The 26741-nt window shown below is 36.7% G+C and overlaps 1 protein-coding gene across 1 annotated transcript in view; it reads right to left on the reverse strand.

The window, feature by feature from the left end:
- Nucleotides 1-2507: 2507 nt before the first annotated feature.
- LOC134535401 (uncharacterized) overlaps nt 2508-26741 on the reverse strand; it is a 45964-nt gene continuing 21730 nt past the window's right edge. The window contains exons 5-11 of the mRNA XM_063374475.1: nt 17150-17200; nt 16397-16483; nt 15282-15356; nt 10669-10764; nt 10369-10504; nt 9480-9623; nt 2508-9210 (exon numbers count right to left, since the gene is read on the reverse strand). Coding sequence (XP_063230545.1) covers nt 8161-9210; nt 9480-9623; nt 10369-10504; nt 10669-10764; nt 15282-15356; nt 16397-16483; nt 17150-17200 — 1639 coding nt within the window. The 3' untranslated portion in view covers nt 2508-8160. The remainder of the gene's footprint in view (nt 9211-9479; nt 9624-10368; nt 10505-10668; nt 10765-15281; nt 15357-16396; nt 16484-17149; nt 17201-26741) is intronic.

Below are 26741 nucleotides of genomic sequence, written 5' to 3' on the forward strand. Positions count from 1 at the left end.
AAAAATTTTTATTCCCATGTGAATTTAATAACAAGATTAGGTAAAATTGAGAATACAGTTATAATAACAGTATAAAAATATATAAAATACACTATTAAGTCATTGCAAAGTGTAAATTAAATTAACTTCTATTTATATTTGTTATTGTAAACAACTTGAACTACAGTCTATTAATTGTAATTTACAGTGGGTAAGTTTTTGTTGCGGAAAACTAGCATTATTATCGACCATCACATAAGGTTGCATCAAGGAATTACCGTTTAACAATGTAAACATGTTGCTATATTTTGTTCACTTGAGTTTATAGAAAAATGTTTCCACACTTCACTTTTTTCTCCCTAGTCGCCATATCACTATAATTATATAAAAATGACTCAAAACCAATTCTAGCACATGTGATTTTATTAATGTTGACTGAATGTATAAAATTATAAATACTTTTTCACTTTTCACGTCACATACAAATAACACAACAACGGATAATGTTACCAAAGATGCCCATAACGAGTTTGTAAAACGCAGTGATAAACTCTGAAAGGTATCGGGACCACGATTTTGAACCGCTACTACGACTCGAAAAGATCGATTCTCATAGAATTCACTGCAACTGCTTGTGGTATTTTGATTGCGTGCCATCTATTTTACGTCTCTGGCTATAGGTAATGTACAAGGCCAATAAACAAAAGACAGAACAAAAGACAAAACGTAAATAAACGTGTAGGAAAAATGTATTTTTTATTGTTCGAGGCAATGAGATTTATTAAACTTAACGAAATATCTGTAATCTTGATATGACGGAGTTAGATGAATTTTGTAATATATACAAATATTACCGTATTTCGTCCTAAAATGTGTAAAAAAATATTACACGGTAAAAACCTACTTAATTACGCCGGGACGTAGATAATCGGCAAAGTAATCGTTAAGATAATCGCCGATTACGATTAATCGGTAAGTACCCATAATCTCTGATTACGATTCATCGGTATCCGCATCGGTGCACCACTAATATATTTATAATTTTAATTACGTGAGATAGTGAAGTTCTAGTTAATATATAAAAACGTAACCGTCTCCGACATATTATTTAGTGTGGTATATATTTTCTTATTGTTTCCCATATAGTGAAATGATAAAAAAAATTTGAACATTTCCCTCATTTTGCGTTTTCCTGGTTTTAACATATTTTTTTCCTGGTCCCTTGAAATATGAAAAAATGACGTTCCACTGTATAATTATAATGGTTAATACAAATTTTAATTACTGTCTGAATGCCCAAAACAATTGCGGAACATAGCAAATTTATCGCCCTTTGCCATTGTAAGAAATGAAAATAAAAGTATAAAACACACCGAAAAATCAGAGTTGAACACAGCCTCAGCAGCAATCTCACGCTTGAGCTGAAGTAAAGAAATATTTACATCACGGGCGCGCCTCTAGCGTCGATTTGTGTAAACATGCAACAGATAATGTTTGGTTCTGTGCGTCAATACACTTCCGATATTTAAAATTTTCATGCCTCTGGTGGTGAAATGTGGAACTACGTAATGCAGTCTGCATCTACGTATATTGTTTTTCGTTGCGTGTTGTATGCTTTTTTTTTTATGGTATAACGGAAATACGTACGTCATTGACATTGTCGCTGCCATTGTTTATATTACGTTGCATAGTGATTTATCTGAAACTGCACGAATAACTAATTATTGTCCTTGGTGCGTGGCAGATTTGCATTTATTCACATCAATAAATACGAAATGCAAACAAAACGAGTTAACGTTAGCGGAAAAACTTAAAATCATAAATGAAGTGGACAGCGGCAAGAAAACAAAAACTGAAATCGCGAAAGAATTTGATCTTCCTCTTTCTTCATTGTCGACGATACAAAAAAAATATAAATCCTTTATCATAATATTTATGCGAGTTATTTTTTTTCCACTACGTTGGTTAGGTAATTTATCTCAGTACAAAGTGCAAAATTTTTGGTCCCTTCAGGTTGTATTAATGAGACTTGACTGTAAGTACACATTTGATGTAATCAAAATGTTAAACCTTTAAACACCTATGTCAAGCCATGTTTTTTATCATGTATGTGTAAATAAAGTTTGATTTGTACAGGAAACACATTATCTCTTTTTACTAACCTGATGTTACATTTATTTCGTTATTAACCTGGGAAAGAAATGTTTTTTCGTTGGACTTAGAGCAATTTTTAAGGTATTTTCTGCACAAAATTGAGGTACTTTTGCAATTTTTTTTCCAATTGTTTCATATAATTTCTTGTTTTTTCAAAAATTTTACATAGTTTTCACAAAAGTTTGGTGGTGTTTCTTTAAATATTTCTAAAATGCATGTAGTAAATGTTACATTGCATGTTTAGAACATATGTAATACTGACAAAACTACAAGAAGGAGAGATTTAAGTCTTTTTGAATATATATAGGTTAACATCTGAAAAAATTATATATTTTTTAGTATATGTTCAAGGAAAGAAAGATATAAAGAAATAATTTATTAATTTGAAACTATTTATTCACAATAAATTACACTTTACAAAATGACAGTTATATATTATTTATCAATATTCCAATGCATTATCCACAATAGTTTCCTTATGTTACCACATTTGTCAACAAATATCTAGTAGTGGCCATTAGTCATACAACCCCTCATAATTGTGAGCACTAATTACATGGCCTTTTACAGTTTGCAAATCACAGTAATAGTCTAATAACATAGATGACCCTTACAGTTTGAACACATACAAGATCACAAATAGAAAAGTGTTTTATTTATAAATTGTGACATGCACACCAACACTCTGAGAAGAGATTACAGGGGTGTGCACAGTACAAAAAAAAACAATACACAAGAGACACCACAAAGGTCACAAGACAAAAAAAAATTAATAAATTCAAAAATACATAAAATTAGTGAATTTAGAATACACAGTTAACTTAATTGGTTGCAAGTGCTACTAAAATAATTTACTAATTGGTTAAGCTTGTTACTATTAGGTCTAAACTTTTATAATTGCTTATTAATCTAAAAAATATTTTTTCTCTTGATTGTACAGAAAGTAGACATAAGTCGACATGAGTTGTAATTTAATTTTTATTTGGGTGCCACAACTTCAGGTCAAAGAATTGACATCTACTTAGTTATTTTAATAACATTAAATAAAATGTTTGTACATTTACACAGTGTTACATTTAAAATCTGAATTTATATAAATCATGCACATTGTCAAAAAATTAATTTCTCAGTTGTGTTTAATATTTCCAACCATGCAAACTTTTTTTAAAGTTTAAACAAAAAAAAAACAAGTGGTAACAAGAGAAACCCATTTTTACAGATCACTAGTTATATATCAGAATTCAACTGAAAATATTTTACTGTCTGTTATATGCTTCAATTTAACATCTCTCAAATGTAGTGTGTTGAAGTTGACTCTGCATTCTTATTCTCTGTACAGTCAAACCTCATTATTACAAACCTGAAGGGACCATAATTTTAGCACTTTGTAATAACGAGGGTTTGTATTAACCAAACTATTGGGATATCATGACAAAAAAAATTTAATTAAACTTTAAATTCCTATATTTACAACCATAAAGAAAATTTTATATACTTACACTTAAAGTATTTGGAATTTCTTATCTCCGCCGGGTTTAATGAGTAGAGGAAGTGAAAGAGCATATAATAAAAGTTTTTTCAGATTTTAATAGATACTCCTAAACAAGAAACTTGTCAGTGCCGCATGAATACACAGGTATTGTGATGAAAATTAAAACATTCTATATCTCATAAAGTATTTGGAATTTCTTATCTCCACCAGTTTTAATGAAAAAAGGAAGCGAAAGAGCATATAATAAAAGTATTTTCAGATTTTTAGCAATTTTTTTTTTTTTCGGAAATACCGCTACTCTAAATATTTACCATAATTTGCACGAACTCGCAAAAGCCGATTCAATCTTTTCACGATTTTTTAGTATTGTCGACAACGATGATTGCGGGATGTTAAATTCTCTCACAATTTCAGTTTTCATTCTCTATCCATTGTCTACTTCCTCAATAATTTTAACTTGCAATGTAAGGTCGTTGCATTTACGTTACGTAGTCATATTACAAAACAACTCACACTCAAAATTGAGGTTAATACACACGTGCGTGAACAATGGAAAATATCAGAACTTTTTTCCATAGATTGTTTAAACTTCTACGCATGTACACTTCCGATGACTAAGATTAATAAGGTATAGAGAACTTTCCTTTTCGTTTTCCGTTTACAACATGGCATCTTTTCTAGTTTAGTTACTAACATCGCCACTAGAGTTGAACTTTTCATCTTGTTTTTCGACCATTTTGCGCTGTAGGATACATATATATCTTTGGAGACACGTTTGTTTACATGACGGTTATGATGTGATTTACTTTAGACTTCGGCTGTGAAATTCGTATTAACCGTTTACTTATACACATTAACAGCTACTTGAGGGATCAAAACAACTTCGTAATTCATATTAACCGTATTTCGTATTAATTGTACTGAATAACATAGGAAAGCATACCTTCTTTTCTGGGACTGTGAAAGTACTTCGCATAAACGGGAATTTCGTACTAAGCGGATTCGTATTAATGAGGTTTGACTCTAAAGCCTAATTTGATCACTATGTGTCTTATTGAGAGGTTACATTTTTTAAGATTTTTAATAATTCTTACATCATTCATACGATTTATGTACATATACAGTGGCACCTTTGTTCTAGAGTTATGTCTAAGCTTCTCAAAATGTTCCATTTTTATGGTGAGATTTATCTACACAATTCATTTTTGGACTGTTCATATTTGTCTGTACAGCTGTGGTTAACATTTAGTAATTTCAAAATTTTCATCAGAAATAATCCTTTTGTATACACAGAATTTCTTTCATAAAATTTACAGAGGAACAAAGTAAAAAGCTGCTTCCAATACAATTTTTTGAAATTCAGTGCTGCCAACTGTCTTATTCCTAAATATTTGAGGTGGTCAAACAAAAACGCTGCTGAACATGCACGATGACACCATATTTGTAGGAATTTGGTATGTTAATTTAACACTTCTTTTAACAATGGCACAATGATCCATTGTTTATTTGTGTAAAAATCCCAGTATATAACCATTTTAAAGCAGAATTCATTAAAGTTTTACAGGGGAGAGATAGCAAAAAAATTTTCATGGCTGTATAGGTTCAATGTGGCAAGTGGCACAAAATAAAAGTTGTTTACAAAGTAACTAAGCTGCCGTGACGGCTAAGACATGCAGTAATGTATATAATAAATAAATACAGATTTTCTGATGATTTGCTATTTAAACGTAAATTATGGGAAATTCTTTCACATTAAGCAGGAAACCTATTCATTATAATATTATAGGGAAAATACATTTATCACTGGATTCGTAAATCCCGGCTATGTAAAAATGAGGTTCTACTGTATATCATCCAGGCCAGTGCACCTACGAAATAGCAGAACTGAAAGTAGGCTTCAGCAAATACTTATTTTTTACCCCATTTGAATCATTAAAATATTCAGTAACAAATATTTTACTCCTCTCAGGAGTCCAAAAAAAATTGATGCCAAATACAGAAACATAATAAATGTACTGGAAAAATCCTATTTTTATATAAAATGGAAGAAAATAAAATATCTTGCAAGCATTTTCTGAACCAATATAATTTTAAATTAGAGAACTTGTTAATTAATACAAGTGATTCGTGTAAAAAAAACACATATAAAAAAACCAAACTTCTGTACCGATCCTAAATTCAATTTCATGTTCTTTCCTTGTCTGCTGAGGTTACTGATTTGCAAATGCTGCTTCCATAAAATGAACAAGTTAATTGCTGTGGTTTGCAAAACTATAAAAATTTGCAGCAAAAGCAAACATCTGCAAGACCAGTTCAAAAATGCCCACCGTTATAGTCAAAATGGCTGCAATCCACAAAGTGAGACACCAGCAACAGTCTTATTGCGGTGGAATTGGAGCACCTTTAGCAACAGGCCCGGGTCACAGCTAGGAAATATGGCTGGCTGGTAAACGAAAGAGTTACCGTATTTACTCATGTATAGCGCGCCCTCGTGTATAGCGCGCACCACGATTTTTGCAACAAATTCCAAAGAAAAAAAATTGATTTTTTTTTTCCCATAAATAAATTTTACTAACATTTTGTGGTACCTGATTATTTAAATTGATTTGTGGTGATGCGTCAGGAAAATACTTAAACTCTGCTGTGTAGACGGAAGATAATGAAGCGCTGTATCGTCACAACTGGTACGTGGGTGAGAGGGAGTGAGGGAGGGAGGCATGCCGCGCTACGTTGCTAAGCTGGCACGGAGAACTAGATGACTCACCGGTCGCTCTGGGGCGAGGAATGGAGGAAGCGAAGAAAGCGATCCGGGGAGGGGGGGGGGAACTGGTGACAACATTCTCTCTCTCTCTCTCTCTCTCTCTCTCTCTCTCTCTCTCTCTCTCTCTCTCTCTCTCTCTCTCTCTCTCTCTCTCTCTCTCTCTCTCTCTCTCTCTCTCTTTTACTAGCTTCTGAGCTGGCTTTCTGTAAAGGGGGGAGGTCAAAAAATAAACAAGAGACCATGATGTGCGAGCTTGCCTGCGCACGTGTGTGTGTGTGTTGTGAGCGTGTGTGTGCGAGAGACCAGGTTGTGTGTGTGTGTGTGTGTGTGTGTGTGTGTGTGTGTGCGCGCGTGTGAAAGAGAGGCCTTGTTGCTTGTGCGTGTTTGGGGGCTGGCCAGAAAGGTCACCCGGCAGTTAACGACTTCCACTCCAACCCCGCTTCCCCCCCATTTTTTTTTTCCGTGTATAGCGTGCATCCTTATTTTTTTCCTTTACTTGAGGGGAAAAAAGGGCGCGCTATACACGAGTATATACGGTAACTTCAATTACTGACGTAGTTCCCATACACGATGCCTGGCTGCCAAGTGCACGCGATCACGGCTTACTTGTCAAAATGGAGCGACTCCGCAGTCTTCTCAGTTCCTCCTGCAGTGGGCAGCTTCAACTTGTACATCACAGAGAGTGGGGTCACGGGCATGACCTCCGCCACTCTCGTAGAAGTCCTCTGCGTGGTGCATGCCACAGCTACAGTTGAGGCTCTGTGCGACAGTGGCGCCGTGCAGCGGCATGGAAGCGAAACACACACCAAGATCTGTAGTTTCGGTACGCTGGTAACTGAGTGACAAATTTATCAGTAGACTCAAGATATGAAGAAAAAGGTTTCCCTGCAAACAAAATTAAGCCAAAAGAAATATATAAATATAGTGAAAAATAAACTAAACTAAGTAAACTTACAGATACGCACTGTATTGCTAAACAGTGGTGCACTAACACAGCTGTCTATGTAGATTCTGAATGGCAGTATTCGAGCCAAACAGCAAAGTTGACAGGCAATACTTCCAGGTGGCTCATATGTATTTTCCAGCCACTCATGGCATTAAGAGACTTAATTGTGCCATTATTAAACTAAATGGATGTCAACTGGTGATCCACATCTCACTTTGATGGTGTGGTTTAGACGGCCTTCACTGGACCAATGTGTAAGTGGGTATTAGCAAGCTGGTATCATATTTTGTTCAATAATGTTGCTGCATTTCTTTCCCACGAGATGTAATCAATCAAGGCTGTATTCATGATCGATAGTGGAATCAGTCATGAGCTACATAATTGTTCATTTTCTGATAGTGCACGTGTCGTCACCAAATCTTCTGTTTGTTCCAAGGGTTTACCTTTTTGTTTCACAAGGTTCAGATAATGTTTGGGTTACAAATGGGTCACTTGACTTGTTCAACTGTATTTTTTAGACAGTTTGCATTTTTGTGCTGATGTCTGCATTCTCAACATAACACTTGTCTGAGTTATTGTTAAATGGTTCACTTGTTTGTACCATCTGCATTTTCAAAAGGTTACTAGTTTCAGAAAGTATTTGGTGTTTACTTATTTCCACCATGGTCTTGATTTTAGTTGATTCAATAGATTGTGATTGATGTCTGCTATCCCAATGGACCACATGCTTGTGCTAATGCCTGTGTTCTCAAAGGATCACTTGCTTGTGCTAATGCCTGTGTTCTCAAAGGATCACTTGCTTGTGCTAATTTCTATGTTCTCAAAGGATCATTTACATGTATTCTTGTGCTTATGCCTGTGATCAATTGCCTGTGTTCTCGAAGGATCACTTGCTTGTGCTATTGCCTGAGTTCTTGAAGGATCACTTTCTTGTGCTAATATCTGTTTTTTAAATGGCTCCCTAATCTGCATTTCGGTTTGAGTTTTCAACAGAACACTAATTAGCTCTGTCTGTACCCTCTGTGGGTTTTTTTCTGGTGCTCCAATCTGTTTACTTGTTTGCAAGGAATTTTTCCCCCTTTCTCGCTGTGCTTGCGCTGCCTTCGTTGCGAGTTGCGTGGTGACTTGCGCAGTAGCTTGTACGGCCTGCGGTGTCTGCACGCAGGACAGCTCGGCCGGTACCGACTTCTGGGACTCCAGGGGCAGCCCATCCGCGGGTGCTAGGAGCGGGCATGGATCGGGTACGTAAACGTGGCAAAGACGCATGCTTCCATCCGCTAACTTCACTAGCTGTGGAATAACCCGCCCGCCCACTTCCGCAGACAGGTTGGGTGGGTTGCCCGTAGACAGCGACCGCAAACTGCCAAAATCTTTAACTTGCAGTCCCAGTCGGACAGTTCCGTGTTCCCCGGGCAGCTGGGCACTCGACGGTGGCTCACTTGGCTGCAGTCTCTCTCGTAACCTGGACGATCCACTCTCTTCCTGCGATGTCTGCATCACTGGCATCTCTGGCTGTGTCCCTGGGACTTCAGTCTTCTCTGGTGGCAGCTCCTCGGAGCTCAACAGACCATCTGTCTGCTCCTCACTGCCGCTAGTGGAGTCTACACATGGCTCTAACTGCTGCCGGTCACCCTCAAATTCTGACAAATCCTCTTCGTAATCTATCTCAGTCTTGATCTCGATACTACTACCGGATGGGGACGAGGGGGGTTCTATCTTCACATTGACACTTTCGAAAGGAGCTGTGTCCCCACCCGGCACATGGGCTCTGTCACGACTATTACTCTCTAAATATTTCAAAGACGACACAATACAGTTTAGCTTTCTTAAAGTCTTATCCAGCTGGTCCGTAAGTAGAGAGAACGCAGTCGACAATGCCTGCAACACATAAGGGTATAAAAAGATAAGACTTTACCCACCATTCATTTAACAGTGAAAGAAAAAACTATGTTAATCACGGAAATTCATAAATCCAGGCTACGTAAAAATGAGGTTCTATTGAATTTTTTACTTCACAATGGCGTGAAATAGTTGTGTTTTAGGCAAACAATTTTGAATTTTTGTAAAAAAAAATAAAAAAAGAAAAACCTTTTAAAAAAAACAATTTCATAGTTTCCCACTAATCCCGCCCTTGGGCCCCCCGGTACCTCGGGGGCGACGGCTCGCGCGGCGACCTTGGAGCGCAGGGTGACGTCTGCCACCTCGCACTGCAGCTTGAAGTGGAAGCTCTGCTGCAGCAAGTCCTCGCAGCGACGGCAGATCCTGGCCGGCAGTCCGTCCTTGCTGGACACCTGCGCCGTAGAGTATAAGTAACACCTCTCTTCCATGGACAGCGAGCGGGAAGTTTGTGGTTGTGTATCAGACATGATCACTAGTTTGGAAACCAATCATGTAGAATATGAATCAAGGCAAGAATCATCAGCATCAGAAACATAATTATTGAAATGTCTATTTTTTATCATTTTATAATCTCTAACCCCTTAAAACTGTTATTTGATTTTAACCTAAACAGTTCCTTCATTGAAATGACAAGATTTCAATGTTTCCTAGTATTTAAAATTATCTAATTGTTATTTGTAATTGTGTCAAAAAAAGTTCACATCTGCAACTCAGGTTCCAAAACAAGGAAGAAACACCACTAATAGAAATTACGACACTATGCCAACACACAACAATTTTGCAGCAACACCCCCCAGAGATTCTGCGATAACAATATGCGGTGGCAAAAGAATGTAGAAAAACTTTTTGGGATAATTTATTCTGATATAGAAGAAAACAATTTTATTATTGTTCAGTGAAGGAGACATCCAAAAATAGTGGTCGCATCACTTCAGGTTTATACGGAACAGTGTGCTGTTTCGATTAGTACTCTACTATCTTGTATTGAATTTAAATGTTACTTTGAGACAGGTGTAATTAAGTCTTACAAGAAGCAGAGTAAAACTTTATTTGGCTCTCTCTATTTTCCTTTCCTCCTCCTACAAATCGTTCACAAGGCGAACTGAACACTGTGCTGGACTAGTGATGAGGATGTACCTTCACCCTGGTGACCGTCATGGCCTGGATCGCGAGGACTCTCGGTGCTCCGCTGCGCTGGAACAAGGGCACAAGCCCCTCGTTCTTGACGCAGAGGCGACACAACTGGTTCTGCGGCGTCGATATGGCATCCACTCTGCAACGCAACACACGCCTCGCCGTCAGGCAACTCCCAGTGACACGGGGCGTCAGGACCGTAACTTCTTTATTTCACACGGTCATTTTTAAATAAAATAATTAAAAGAATCATAACTTAATACAAAATAAGTGATATATATATAAAAGTGCAGCAGCACTCACGAATTGTTGAGCGGCTCCTCATCAGCCAACTGGCCGGCGCTGGGCAGGTTGACCACCTCGAACTGACCGGCCACAGCCACATACTCCGGCTCCGCCCTGCAACCCACACCCCTCAGCACTGCGCTCTCTCTCGTACACACACTGGCCCCCAGGCGGGATCAGTCCTCCGTCCCGGCAACAGAGCGGCTCCCCTTCAGACTACTGGCCGGCATTGTGCATTTGCACCGATTACTTTTTCCACCAATTAATGCTGCCAGTCTTAAGGAAAAACTATACAGTAAAACATTTTTGTGCGACCCCGTTTATTGCGACCACCACTCTATTATAACCCAATTTCGAGGAACCGTGAAAAAATTGCCGAAAATCCGAAGAAAATCGGACAGAAAATAAGTTTCTTGTGGTGAGTAGCGTGTTACTGCGTTTTTTTGCAGAGTGCTGTACTGCCGTAGGCAGCGTATATCAAAAAATAGATACCACTTCCTGTCGACCGCTGTCAGCGCTTGACAACACCCATTCTACGTCCTTTGCCGGATAAAAGTTTTTGTGGCAACGTGTTTACGTTTAGCTTTTTGCAAGTGTCTAGTGTGGTACGCAGTTAAGGCAAAGCTACCTGCTGGATTTCTCTTGATTTTGATTACTACCGGTTGATAATTCACAGCGACCAACTGGATGCCCGCCCGCCAGGACTTGTCTTAACTGCCGCAGCGATGTTTATTTTGACAGCTCAAGCAATTATCTTTTCCCGTGGGTTGACAGAAAAGGTCGCTTCACCCAGCATAAAAAAAAAAGGCTACGCCACTTATTCCCCACGCAGGAAACACCCTGGCTGCCGTCTGTCTCGCCCACATTTATCTTTCTTCTAACATTCCACGTCTCACCTCTCGCGCGAGCAATAACGAAGCTACCATGCATTGTGCTGTTTTATGCTTTTTTTGGTGACAGCAGCTTGATTTTATTCAGTATGTTCCTTTTCATAGGACCCTTGCTATTAAAATACATTTATATTTAAGTTTGAAAGCTTGTAAATTCCTTGCCAGAGATGACTGAACTCGAACTTGGTGTGAAAAATGACATATTTTGACCCCTCCCTCACTGTTTTAGTACACCATTCATAAAAGCCCAATTTTACGGGAGAAGGGAGGGTGGAATGAGCATTTTCTCACTGAAGGTTTTTTAAAGGAAGCGAAGTTGGGGTGTTATAAGGGAGGACACTAGATGGTTTGTGTGTCTGGGAGGGATGAGCTAGCCTTGAAGAATGTTACCGAGGGGAGGGAGGGGTGAGCTTCTGCGTCGTGAAGCCGCTGCCGCCAGCCAGCCGGGCGAGCTTAGTGTGCGCCCACTCGCGTTGCAGAACCTACCGCTGCCATATTTTTAAATGAAATGTCCCATTAATTTTTTGTTATTCTTACATGAACATTATTGGAAGTATTAAAGCTGACTCAAAAATACGCTGTGTGTTAAAAGTAACAGATTTTAATGATCTTTCATTTCTTTTTTTTCTTTTTTTTTTTTTCTTCTGATTTCCACATTTTGGTCAAAATGCCCAATTTTTTGACTGTTCCCGAGAATGTATTCGTAAAATCACTGCTTCGTTAAATCTGGGGTTAGTGACATCGGGGTTCTAGTGTATTTAACTACGGCAAGCAGAAAACGTACATGTAAACTAACCAGTAAAAATAAACTGTCTTTTGACATATTTTCTTTAGAGGTGGCCTGTAGGGCGAGGGACTTGTCATGAAGGTTGAAGTGGGTTTAAAGCAAAGCCGTCTAGCATTGTGAGTGACAGCGTCCTGCCATTGTACGGCTGGTTTCTTAGCGAGTAGGGGGGGGGGCCGCGGGGGGGGGGGGGGGGGGGGGGGTTGAAATGAACTTAAATTTTCGGAAAACATCTATTACGACCCTCTATTACGGTTCCTGGGAACTGTGAGGGGTCGTTTCAGAGAGGTTTGACTGTATTTTATTTAACTTTTAAAATAATACATTATCGGTTGTACCCACGTGAAGGGACATCCAACAGTCAATGTACTTCCTAATCATTACATCAATGCTGAGTTACTACACTAATAGTTTCTCTTAGGTTTGTTTAATGATGAAAACAAACTGAATTTTAACTTCACAAAAATTTGTGGGGAAAATAAAAATACTTGTTTCAAAACCTTAAAGAAAGACGATAGTATAAAAAATTACTGATCTAGTTTTGTAATTAATCTTTCTACAATTTGCCGAGGTTTTCCTAGTTTGCAAATGCAAGATACATTTCCAAATCCCCGAGTTATCCAGGTTCTCCCTGTCTGCGGGAACACTGGCTTCACAATGCAGCGATACCAACCATCGCAAGCAATACACACCAGTGCTGCATCAGAAACAAGCATGGCCTGCAAGGAATTCAATAACTTAACAACAAATGGAAATAGCATCTGCTAAATACATCTTAAAATTAGTCCAGCCTAGACTTGATAATTAATTTATACTTAATCTGTGATATATTATGTCAACATGGTGGCCACTCACAGTCACCAAAAATATTCCCTGATTTTTCCCTGATTTCCCTGATTAAAAATTCAAAATTTCCCTGATATTTACAATTACAAAAAAAACATACTTTTAATGAAATAATATAATATTATAGAAAGATTACTCACATTTTAGCACCCTTCTGTATATTCTTCATTATATACATACGGAAGTTCGTTAAATAACGTAATACATTTTAAATATGTCACTTTACATTATAGCGTCCCTTTCAATGACCTGCAGTCTGCGTTTTGTTTTATGTCTAGAGACCGGAAAAATTCGCAAATTCATTTCGCGATAGGCTAAAATACAAATAGTTATACCTCAGTGCTGCCTCTGCTATTGGCTCACTACTCACCTGGATGACTCTGGGCCAATGAGAAACACCCGACCAAAGCTTTATCGAATCTCAGGCTGCTACGTTGGGACGTCTCACAAGACAGCAGCCAATGAGTGGGTGACATTTGGCCGAGAGTACGCAGACTGGAGTTCATCCTACAGGCCATTGTACCCGCGAATTTTTCCTGTCCCTAGTAATGGGGTATTTCAGTGGCGAGCGCTCAAACATTTTTTTACACAACTTTTGATAACTGTTCTTACATTCATTTTTGAAGTGTAACATTTCTAGTTGTGAAATATTCTTAGTCTTAGTACTCTCAACAAGGGATAACAGTACAGTGCAAAATTTACCTTGTGTTTGATTTAAAAATGAAACAATGGATAAATCTTCACTGCATTACAATGAGTACTTCCATCTGTAGCTAAAGCAAATGGTCCACTTACTAAAGATTCAACAGTTTCAATTTAGTTTCACCAGGAATATACTACACTAAGGCAGATGTTTTTGTTCTCGCACAGCTGTGCAATTTTTGAGACCGGAAACATAGGTCTATACAAATTAACCGAATGATCGGCTACTGCTATCGGTAAATTGTGTTCTAACAAAAAACTTGTAAACAATAACTATGCGTTTGTTCCTTTCGTTTCTTCAGATGTAGCGAAAAACGATATAGATGTATTGCTCGCCACGGCTTTAAAATGTTCTGCACGTTTCTTTGATTCAATATGCCGTCTATAGTAATCCCTTCCACCATGTGCAATAGAAAAGTCACACGTGCATACATTAAAAAACGTGTGGCGTTCCAAAACATTTGAAGATAACAAGCATGGCCATTCTTTTGAATAGTTTGATCGAAAGTTCTGAAGAATAAAGTTCTATTTTTTTGTCCCAGATACACATTGTTGTCACACGCTTCATTTCTACAACTGGCACTGAAGAACACAACACTATCGAACAACATAAAAAGGTTTCACGTCTGTAGACACGACAAAAACACTTTGATGAAAAAAATGGCTTTCAAGAAAGTACAGTACAAAAATTATCGTGATGTAAGTAGCTAACAAACGAAAAGTCCGAGAATATGTACTAGTTGTATCGTACAACGGACGTAATTCCGTACCATTTCTATTACAAAACACAAGAATTAATCTACTTATTTCGACAGTACATGCGCGCACATTTATTAGTTCCGTTATCTGCGCAACCATGTGATGTATTCGAACTGCGTTCACGAAACACGCACACCAGAAACGGAATTTTTTTCCGTTACCCAGCAAAACAAAGCCTCGTTTCCGTAATAAACCAGCGATGTTCCGTAATTCGGTGTTAAATCCGTAATAATTACGAAAAATCCGTAATGGTTGGCACAGCTCTGCGAAAATATGCATGACACAAAAAATTCCCGGTTATTAAAAACATTCCCTGACATTTCCCTGATAATTCCCGACCAACGTGATTTCCCTGATAAATCCCGGTTTTCCCGGTGAGTGGCCACCCTGGTCAATCTCTGTTCGTGTGTGACCACCCAAAAGTTTCAAATTTTTATCTAATTTCATTTTTCTTCTTCTTAATCTTTATTGAGATACATACTAATTGTGACTTAAAAATTTGAAGAAAAAATTTTTTTGACTGTCATTAATGAGAAAGCATGGATTTATTTTTTACCATTGTACATTCTTTTCAAGCAAACCCCTAGGCAAAAATCAACACGTCCCTTTGGCACTGCCAACACTAAATATAAAGACAGCGTAGCACTCACTTGACTTGGGCCGGCAGTGGATAGTCGGTCTGCTCCACACCCGGGCAGTCCACGCTCTCCTCAGACTCTGACTCCCTGCAACACAGCACACTGTACCTGCCGACACGCTGTCTGCATGTGTGGCTGAGTCACACTTCTTAACTTAGCAAGTCAGCTTCTTGAAGTTTATAGTACGTGTTGATAGATGTTTAGGCTCTTAAAATTACACTACTTTATTAACTTGTGTATTTCGTTGTGCATTCATCTGGAGGCCACGACTACATTTCACTCCCAGAAAACACTAGAAGGAGCCCATGAGATTCTCTCTCATAACTACCCATAAAGTGCTTCCCAGTATCTGAAATAAATCGATTTTATTTAGATGTAACTTTAATGATTCTAAGGAAATAATAAAACACAGGCTAATATTACTACTGTTAACTTCAGCCAATCTATTGAGACATCTAAAGGTAAAATTACTCCCTATTAAAATAAATTCACAAACTGAGGTTTAGGTCTCCTTAATTCCCAGCAAAAACAGCTGAGGCCTAGTAATCACTGCCAACTTGCCTGCTGTCGGTGAAGAAGCAACTCATTAGGCACTCCATTCTGGTTACAAATTTTTGAAGTACATAATAATGACAAAATAATCACGATAAGTGGCAACATTTGAGCTATGTGACGTGCCCGCCCAGTCAGGGGTGTATTTGTTACACGAGGAGGCGGAATGATATGATCGACCTCACTGGACTTTCTAGCGCGGTATCGCCTCTAAGTGCAAGACTCCAAACTCTTGCAATTCTTGTCATAAATAGGACAACTATAACATTAGATTGCGGAGACAAAAAGGTGTAATGCATGTCCCACGAAAACTTTAAAGAATCTGTACCCGACGTTACGTGCGTATATATCATTCTGAAAACGTGTGTTTTTAACTAAAAATATAATTTGCATCCTTGGGTAGGCAAGAGCCTTAAACGAGAAGGGGGAAGGGAGAGAATCTTCTGGAGATGCACTTCTAATATGGATCAGCTATGTCAGCTCTGTTCAGAGGATGCCAGTAAGATTCATTTTCAGGCTAGCATATCTCTGCAGGTAGGACAAACATGCACACATGTGTGACCACTCCCACTCACTTGTATTGCACTGCTGAAGGCCCTCTCCGCTGTCTATTGGTCGATTCCACATTTCCTGAAGTCTCGTCCGCCTCTGCCAACCTAGGACTGTCCAAACACACATCGCGTGAGATGGCCGAATCTAAACACCCTATAGAACAGGACAATCCCAACATTTGCTTGGAGAGTGTTCCAGAAACAGAGAAACCAAAATCAGGAAGCCGTAGCAGGAGCCAGACCCAAGTCCTCCTGTTCCTAGGCGCAGACCAGTCAAGGAATAAAACAATTAACAAAATCAAATACATATTCTTACTTCTGCTGAGCATATTAAACATGTGCAACTGGTCTGTTTATAGTAGACAGTTAGCCAGTTTACAAAGAAACAGTGAATTGTGTATTTGAACTCTGGTTCCTACTTAGTTTTTAGTTCAGGTAATAGTACATGTTTTTTGAACACAGTTACTTATATAACACAGTATGTGATATTTTAACAGTCAAAATAGTTAATGTAAAAATTATATCACAGAAAGGCAGACACAAAAATAATTAACATTAAAAAAAAACATGGCTGTGATTTAGCGAACTGTGTTGCACACAAAAAAAAAGTATAATTTTCAGTAAGAAATTTAAAATTTTGGTCCTAATGAAACAAGCATGCAGGAAGAGGCAGTTTAAAATGACGTATGCTATGAAGTATATGAATAAGATCGACCAGCAGCACAGTGTCTCAGTTAAGTCCAGCTGTGTCGTGCACAGAGCGCGAGAGCAACTCACACTTTGCACGGAGGAGCGTCGTCGGGGTCCGAGCTCGTAGCCTTCTTGGACCTGCAACAAGCCAGGGGCAACATTACCAACAACTCCAGGGGCCTGCATTTCCTCTGCGTGTGCGAGACTGCACAGAACACTGCGGTAACACTTTCTCTTTCTCTCCTCTTTTCCGGGGAGGGAAGTGTGTCTGCTACATAAGTAACACTATTAAATATTTCCTGTAAGACTTATAAACATAAGATGATACTAGCCTCACCAAAATTCAAGGAACTGAGAAGTAAAAAAAAAAAAATCATCAGCGATCAATGCAACAATACTTACTGAAATCCATCCACTAAGAAGTATATAGAAACATTCACGTCAATAAGTGTAACGAGTATACAAGAATAGTCCAGCTCAAGCTAAAGCAGTGTTCAAAACCAAATTCAGGTGTTAGTTTATTTTTAAAGAGTTTCAAATGACCAAACTTATCAATGCCAAATATGATGAAGGGGGAGACAACAGGCATCATAGACTAATGATAGTACTGACTGCTTCTAGTCTTCACTGTATCACCAATAACCAATAGATGTGTCAGTATGAGCGTATGCACACGACAACACGTTCATTTCTTTACAAATGGCACGTCATCAGACAGGAGTGTTTGGTAAATTACTAAATTTGAAGTTGGATGTAATGCAATTTCTCTTTTTAAATTCAACCATCTGTGTAGATTCCATTACCACAAATATTTGTTGTTAGTTAAAAGCCTTGCATCCTTTTAAATGTTTATTATGGAATTACCTTTTAAGTTACCATGAAAATCATACATTGGAGACCCTCAAGAGACACTGGTGCAATCTGTACAGTGTTTGCCTATCTAATTATGTTTTTAATTGGTAGTAGACACCTACAGGAAGGAGGCTCTTAGGTCTATCTACATCATTGCACATTTTTATGTAAAAACCAGGACAGAATTTATCTTATTTGCGTGTAATCGCTTAGGCTGTTGTCTCAAGCTCTCTGTACAAAGACACACCCGGGCGTTACATACTTCAGCCCAGTTAGCATTCTTAGTACTGGTGATAACCTCTTTAAATTTGCTTAAAAGGTATTATAAAATTTATTAATATTTGCAGTACATTTCTTTATCGTAAATACATGTATCTAAATATACCGGGTAATAAATATTTCATTTATGAATTAACACTTAATGGCGCCCGAGCCGCTCCACTGTTGGAGAATTACGCATCACTACGCTAGCGATACTGTTCAGGTAGCAAGGGTCAGTCTTATCTCCGTCTCTGTCCTACGTGGGACCTCTCTTTCTATTAGGCTCGGGCATTCCCGTGGAAGATAATCTCCGGAGTCCCGTAACAGGATGCCATGTCGCCAAATGTAAAGATATTATTTTACCCTCTACTCTTTAGTATAATTAAATGTAATTATTTGTGAAAGGTGCAACATTTAAAGAATGCAAATTAGGAGCAAATCGCCACGAGGGTAAAATAATATCCTGAAGAAGACAATATTCTGCATTTGTTTAGAAACTGTCGTTAAAATTTCAAAAAATAAATTTCCTAAAACCAGGTAGCCTCTGAGGTTGATTACAATACGCTGTAATGCACTTTCACATAAGCCAGAAGTAATCTATAACAACTTGATCTTTATGTGTGATATCCTATCCTTTAATTTATTTTTTAATGTGGTTCACCACCACTTGCGTGTTACGTGCCATTTAACCTCTAAGCTTCGGTTGGTGTCTAAAAATGTAATGTAATTTTGTATGCAAAAAGTCTCCCAGATAATTGTTTACTACTATGTATGGTTATTAAATGGTTATGTAAAGAACCGCCAGTTTTGTTATGAATAAACAGAGGGTCAGAAATGAAAAATGCCATGTTTTCGTAAGTGACTCTAGGGTGAAACATGGCACGGGAAATATACATTTTTTTAAATGTGTTTTTTTTTTACAATTTTTCCATATCATTGTATCTAAAAACAAATTCATATTAAATACTGTACACATATGATTGATTTGTTCAGTACGTCTCCTGCATTGAGAATACAAGTTTCGAACTAAATCTTCATGGATATATATTTTATACATTACGAAGCAGATGTTAAATTGTTTTTAATACATTATAATCATATATAAGTTTTGCAAATTGTTTAGCAGTCACAAGACCAGGCTATAGTTGTTTGACGCTTCAACAAGGATGTATGAAATGTTCATCTGAAATGATAGGAACACTTTCAAATTGTATGAAGCGTTAAGATTCTAAATATACATGGAAAATCGCATTAGCGACTTGACAACATAGTTCACAGCTAAATTAAATAGTTATATATTTTCATAAATGATTTAGTTATTCAATGCATCCCATAACAAGTATTAAAAGATATCAAATAATTTTATGGCATCATTTATAATGGTATTAAAATATAGCATAGGTTATCTTTCGCTTCTGAATTCATATGATATGGTTACAAGTAATAGAGTTAATTAGTAGACAATGCAGTGTTTTAGAGGCATATCCCATTCAAGGTTTACAGTTTGCCAGTTAAATTAAACAAAAAAAATCATGGTTACAATGCAAGAATTCACGGAAACAAATTATTGACATAGTATACTGAGACAAAAATACCTTTTAATAAAATAGTAAAAACACATTTTTTTTATGGATTGTATCAAATTATTAAAACACATGATTATAATAGAATTGTTGATAATACCAAATTTGTAAATGTAATTAAGTGCACCTGGTCTAAACATGTACATGTACACACCTTTTAGAAAAAAGGTTATGAACACAGGAACAATTCAAACAATACTATTCGATTGAAAAATAAACAAGACACACTGATTCACGGCCATAATAATTTCTAATATCTCAAAATAAAAACTATCACTAACTGTAATTTTCCATATAATAGCTGCTGTAAATTGATCAAACGTGCACAGAAAATTATTGATTTTTATAAATTTGGCATGCTGCAATTCACTTTGTATTGAATAGTACTTATTCTGTGTAGAAATATATTTAATTAAATTCAAATTATAATAAGTAATTTCGGCTGGAAATTATAAATGCCCGACACATATTCAACTGATTCACGACATTTACAAATAACCAATATTGTGTGCGACTCCTATGGAAAGCATACGTCTGTAATAAATTAGGAGACAAAAACATTTTTGCAAATTCATTCCAGCACAAGCTACATTTGAAATACGCCTACATTTTAGTTACGTTTGTTATTGTTTCGCTGTAATCTAGACACACCCTGAAAACCTCTAAGCTAATAAAAAAAATTGCACGGATTAACCGAGAATAACTATATGATTGTTTGAAAATGGAATACACTGAAGCAGTAAATGAAAAACTGGCAAAGGCTTCAGTATACATACATATTAGTATGGAGCAAAGACGACCGGTCATTTAAACAGCGAATTTTTCCGGTCACTAACAAAATCTGTCTATAAAACCTCGAATAGTACATTGCATTAATAATTAAATAAACATAAAATATTTGGAAAAAAGTTTGATGGTAAAGCTAAGCTCAGCAAAATCAAGATACGATATAGAGTATTCGTTGGTCAATGCAAAGGAAAGTGAGTGCCAATAGACGAATAGATGAAACGTTTATAAAAGGTGGTGGTCTATAATAAATTGGTCAGGAGGCGAGCGCTCTGGCCTTTACGCCAATTTCAGCCTCTAGAGGCATACTGAAAATGACAGCTTCCGTTTCATTAGTTTTCGGTAGGCTATCTGCTACGCAAGGTGGATCTCTGACTCGCATACCTCTGGGTATGCTGCAACATGCTATTTCTGGTAGCATGCAATGCATAAAGAAATGTTTCAGTTTAGGAAGCATCACATTCTTCTACAAAACCTCATCTTTTTCAATCCGATCGACAGAAATTTCACCACCTGCATATACAACAAAGTCACAATGGTTGCGCTTGCAAATGTTTAATTGCCCTTGTACCTGGTAGTAATAATGATGTGTTTTACATAGTCTTGGTACATTATCAACCGATTCCATAGGTACATAATTTACGACCCGGTTCCGAAAGTGCTTGCTCCAGTGGTACACTCTTTAATGAAAACAAACATTTCACCTCAATTAAAGTGTCATTGCATACAATACCATCTGGACTTGCACCAAGAAATGGATGTTGTATATCAACAAACAAACTGCACTTTCTAACCGAAACCCCAGTTTGATTTTCGTACATTTCAATAGCTTGCTTCGTGTACCCTGCCGTATTGTACTGAAGGGGTATTAATTTCCTTCTTGTACAAAATAACCTTAACTAAATTGTGGCATGGTGTGCATGGACGTCTGCAAATTACATTTCCAAAGACGGATGCGGTGAGGCGATTCATTCACATTTCGCACCATTTGCTGCTGTTGTACTGGCCAATAGTAGCGTGTTCAATGTGGCCTTGTTGACGAACAGTATTCACTTCTTCTTTCATCTTGGCCAACACTTCCTCCACTTTCTTATCAAATTCAGACTCTGGTAAATCTGGCTGCGCTGCGTTGGGACCATATTCAGCATCTTGTACAATAGAAGTTGCCATTTCCCGCGTTCGGGCAGTTATCTTCTTTTTCTTCTGGAAGCCGTTTAACAAGCGGCGACTTGCTATGCATTTTTGGCGAACGTTGCAAACACGAATACATAATACAAAATTCAGGTGGATAGTTGGGTACGGCTGATATTTTTAAGTTACGTATTTAGGACACATGTCAGGTCACTGAAAACTTACAAGACAGATCTGTCTTTTCTAATTGTGAAAAGATACAATTTTAAACAATTTTGAAAACTTTCAAAAATATGATATTTTTACAAATAAATTATATTTTAAACCAATTTAGCTGAAAAAAGCATTTATATAGAAAATTAGCTAAAATAGCCTTTATGTTGTAAATTAGCATCAAAAACAAAATAGCATCTAAAGCAAGATGCAAATTTTTCCAGCCCCTACTAATCGCTTATCGGTCCACGTGACCCTCGGACGATGGTCCGATTCTCCCTTGTCCGATCACATTCGTCAACTTGAACTTTTTGTCCAAATCTGTGTCATTTGCACGTCCTTTGGTAGCATAGAAGAACAACAAAACACTTTATATATTCGAATTTCCGGTTCCTGTTTGTAAAATGTGCTTTGTTTTAATTCAATATATAATATTTAACTCCCAAAACTTTCATGAGTTAGATAAATACATAAAACTTAGTTGCGTACTAATTATTGATGCATGAAAACAATAAACAAAACAAAAACCAATCAAAAACAATTATTATGGCGCAAATATTTACTGCGCTCTGGTGACTACTTTAGAAATCAGTAGATTCGGACATCGGACCATGCATCGGACATCACAATTGTAGACTGGGCAGTTTTCCGTGTGAGAATGTGACGTCATTCACATTAGGATAAGGACACGGTTAGGACTATTGTATATGGGCCTTTATGAGGAAAAATTAACACCAAGAAAAAAAACTTAAGGTCCACCCGAACGCAAGTTCAGCGTATTACCACGGCAGCGCACCAGCTTGTTCGGCAACCCTAATCAAGTTGGAGAAATGTTAATAGCTTTAAAAAAAATTATAGCCTGCTTGTATTACCGCAAACAATGGTGCATTGTTGTAATAACACGTGGCTTAATTACGATTGAACGATGGACATATTTTTTTTAAATATTTTTTTTAAAATTACTAACTATGTTCTCAACTGGTCACGCATTTACACTGAGTAATTACATTTTGTCCTATCTTACATATCCTTGATAATGGATAAACCAACAACATTATCAGATTTCCGTGAATATAACGTACGTCAAATATGTTCTTGTTCGATTGTGAATCAGATTAATGTTACGTCTAAAATTATTTGGAAGGCCAAGCTTTACTGTGCTTTTTGTGCACTTTTACGAATCAAATACACATAAGTTTTTAATCTGGCATTAAAAAAACAGTGTTGATTATAATCCCGACATTTTGGTAGAGTCTCAGTTCCGTGTAGCAAGACTGTGGTCTGGGACGCGGCAATTTCCCCATATAAATATTGGGTAAATATGTAGAGTAGCTGTATTTGCAAAAAAAATTTTAATACCGAAAATACTTAATTATAATGCTCTTTCACTTCCTCTTTTCATTAAACCAGGCGGCGATAAGAAATTCCAAATACTTCAGGAGATATCGCCGTTTTTATGTTGCAATACAAGACCTGTGCTATCATTCGACCGTCGAAAATTTTTTTATTTTGCCGTGTGTTCGTGAATGCCTAATTAATTAAAATGGTCGATTAGGTCAGGTCAGTTACATTATAAATACTTTCAAACTAAGCGGACATTTAAAATAATATGAATTAATTTTAATGGTTGTTTAGTTTTAAAGTATTTATAATGTAACTGACCTGACCTTTATGTTCTCAACTGGTCACGCATTTACACTGAGTAATTACATTTTGTCCTATCTTACATATCCTTGATAATGGATAAACCAACAACATTATCAGATTTCCGTGAATATAACGTACGTCAAATATGTTCTTGTTCGATTGTGAATCAGATTAATGTTACGTCTAAAATTATTTGGAAGGCCAAGCTTTACTGTGCTTTTTGTGCACTTTTACGAATCAAATACACATAAGTTTTTAATCTGGCATTAAAAAAACAGTGTTGATTATAATCCCGACATTTTGGTAGAGTCTCAGTTCCGTGTAGCAAGACTGTGGTCTGGGACGCGGCAATTTCCCCATATAAATATTGGGTAAATATGTAGAGTAGCTGTATTTGCAAAAAAAAAATTTTAATACCGAAAATACTTAATTATAATGCTCTTTCACTTCCTCTTTTCATTAAACCAGGCGGCGATAAGAAATTCCAAATACTTCAGGAGATATCGCCGTTTTTATGTTGCAATACAAGACCTGTGCTATCATTCGACCGTCGAAAATTTTTTTATTTTGCCGTGTGTTCGTGAATGCCTAATTAATTAAAATGGTCGATTAGGTCAGGTCAGTTACATTATAAATACTTTCAAACTAAGCGGACATTTAAAATAATATGAATTAATTTTAATGGTTGTTTAGTTTTAAAGTATTTATAATGTAACTGACCTGACCTTACAAACCGGGACAAAGGATGAACAGTAGGAATTCACGTAATTTTTTTTTTTTTTTTACATATTACTTGTGCAACAATATCCAAATAATGTTTTATTTGTTAACATTTCAAACGTTAAAAACTCACCTAAGTTAGAGGCGGGTAAACAATGGTGAACGCCGCAAGAAAAAATGTCATACTCTTAAACCAGAAACAATGCTAAAGGCCGCATGAATGCACAGGTATTGTGATGAAATTGAAAAAATTTGATATCCTCTAAAGTATTTGGAATTTCTTATCTCCGTCAGGTTTAATGAAAAGATGAAGTGAAAGAGCATATACCTAATAAAATTATTTTCGAATCTTTAACATTTTTTTTCGCACATACCGCTACTCTACATATTTACCGATATAATGTATGTACATTCTATACGTCTCGGGTTGTAGCTCCTATTGGCTGGTGGCTTCCTATGAAACGAATGCTGTAAAATGTCATCATAAGTTCTTTCAATTTAATTTTCCCAAAATTCCTAGCACATACAAATTCAGCCCCTACGGAACATTCTGCAAAGCGTGTATAAGAAACACAATATTTGGTAAATATGTAGAGTAGCAGTATTTGCGAGAAAAAAAAAATGCTAAAAATCCGAAAATACTTTTATGCTCTTTAACTTCCTCTTTTCATTAAACCTGGCAAAGATAAGAAATTCCAAATACTTTAGGAGATATTGAATTGTTTAATTTTCCTAGTTGGGCGATATTTGTTTAAAAAAAATTTAAATTCCGGAAATACTTTTATTGTATGCTCTTTAACTTCCTCTTTTCATTAAACCTGGCGGAGATAAGAAATTCCAATTACTTTAGGAGATATCAAATTTTTTAATTTTCATTACAACACCTGTGCATTCATGCTGGGTTATGTTGTTTCTTGTTTACGAGTATGAATTTTTTTTTTCGTGGCGTAGGTGAACAACTACATAATTTTCTACTAATGACAAAGGAATTGTACCCGCCTCTAACTTAGGTAAGTTTTTAACGTTTCAAATTTTAATGTTTTATTTGTTATTTGGATATTGTTGCGCAATTAATAAGTAAAAAAAAATTACGTGAGTTCCTACTGTTCATCCTTTGTCCCGGTTTGTTTGGTCAGGTCAGTTACATTATAAATACTTTAAAATTAAACAAACATTAAAATTATTTCACATTTTTAATGGTTGTTTACTTTGAAAGTGTTTATAATGTAACTGACCTGACCTAATCGACCATTTTACTTAATTAGGCATTCAAAACACAAGGGAAAAAAAAAGTTGCGACGGTCGAATGATTGCACAGGTCTTGTATTGCAACATAAAAACGGCGATATCTCCTGAAGTATTTGGAATTTCTTATCGCCGCCTGGTTTAATGAAAAGAGGAAGTGAAAGAGCATTATAATTAAGTATTTTCGGTATTAAAAATTTTTTTTTTGCAAATACAGCTACTCTACATATTTACCATTATATCAATTGTTTATATAAAATTTTGATTGGTAAAAAAACAAATAATGATTAAAATAATGAATACAAACAGTGTGTTATCCAGCAAATCGTATCACTTCATATCATAGATGCATTAAATAAACCACTTACTTTAATTCCTCGCAAACTTGCTGATCGCATCCAGATGCACTTGCTTCTTGGATTTCTTCAGAACCGCAGTCATTTTCTCGTAGTAATCGTTGTATAGCTCTGTATTTCTTCATTGCTTTGGAACGTTTAGTCCTCTTACTTTTGAGATAACGTCTGCCGTATCGTATTTTTTGCGGCGCCATCGCAACAGCAAAAATCACTACTGTATATAAGTTAAATTAGTTTCACTAAGCTAATGCATTCAACATATTAAACTACTGACCACTACTCCTGACAACTCGTTTAAACTGCTGTGGGGAAAGGAAGAAGGACCGCTGGTCTAGAAGCAGGTGGAGAGGATTGTCACAGACAGGACAGGTACTTGGCAACGACTGGCCAAGTCCCCGTGCTCTTTCCGGGAAGAGGGAAAGACGAGCCAGACAGTGCGGCACCACTAGAGTGGAGGGTTGCATTCAATATATATTAAATTCCAGGGGATACATTTCTCCCGTAGAGGCTCACAACTTTAATACACTGAAAGTCACCTTTTTTGTTATTTTAGATGAAAGTATATTCAGATATGTATTTCGTAATTGTATTTTTGGTAAATATGTAGTTGGGCGGTATTTGCGAAAAAAAATGTAAAAAATCCGAAAATACTTTTATTCTATGCTCTTTAACTTCCTCTTTTCATTAAAAGCGGCGGAGGTAAGAAATTCCAAATACTTTAGGAGATATCGAATTTTTAAATTTCATCATATGTAGTTGAGCTGTATTTGCGAAAAAAAATGTTAAAAATCCGAAAATACCTTTATTAGACGCTCTTCAACTTCCTCTTTTCATTAAAAGCGGTGGAGATCAGAAATTCCAAATACTTTAGGAGATATCAAATTT

This window comes from Bacillus rossius, chromosome 8, assembly GCF_032445375.1.
Source record: "Bacillus rossius redtenbacheri isolate Brsri chromosome 8, Brsri_v3, whole genome shotgun sequence".
Lineage (NCBI taxonomy): Eukaryota > Metazoa > Arthropoda > Insecta > Phasmatodea > Bacillidae > Bacillus > Bacillus rossius.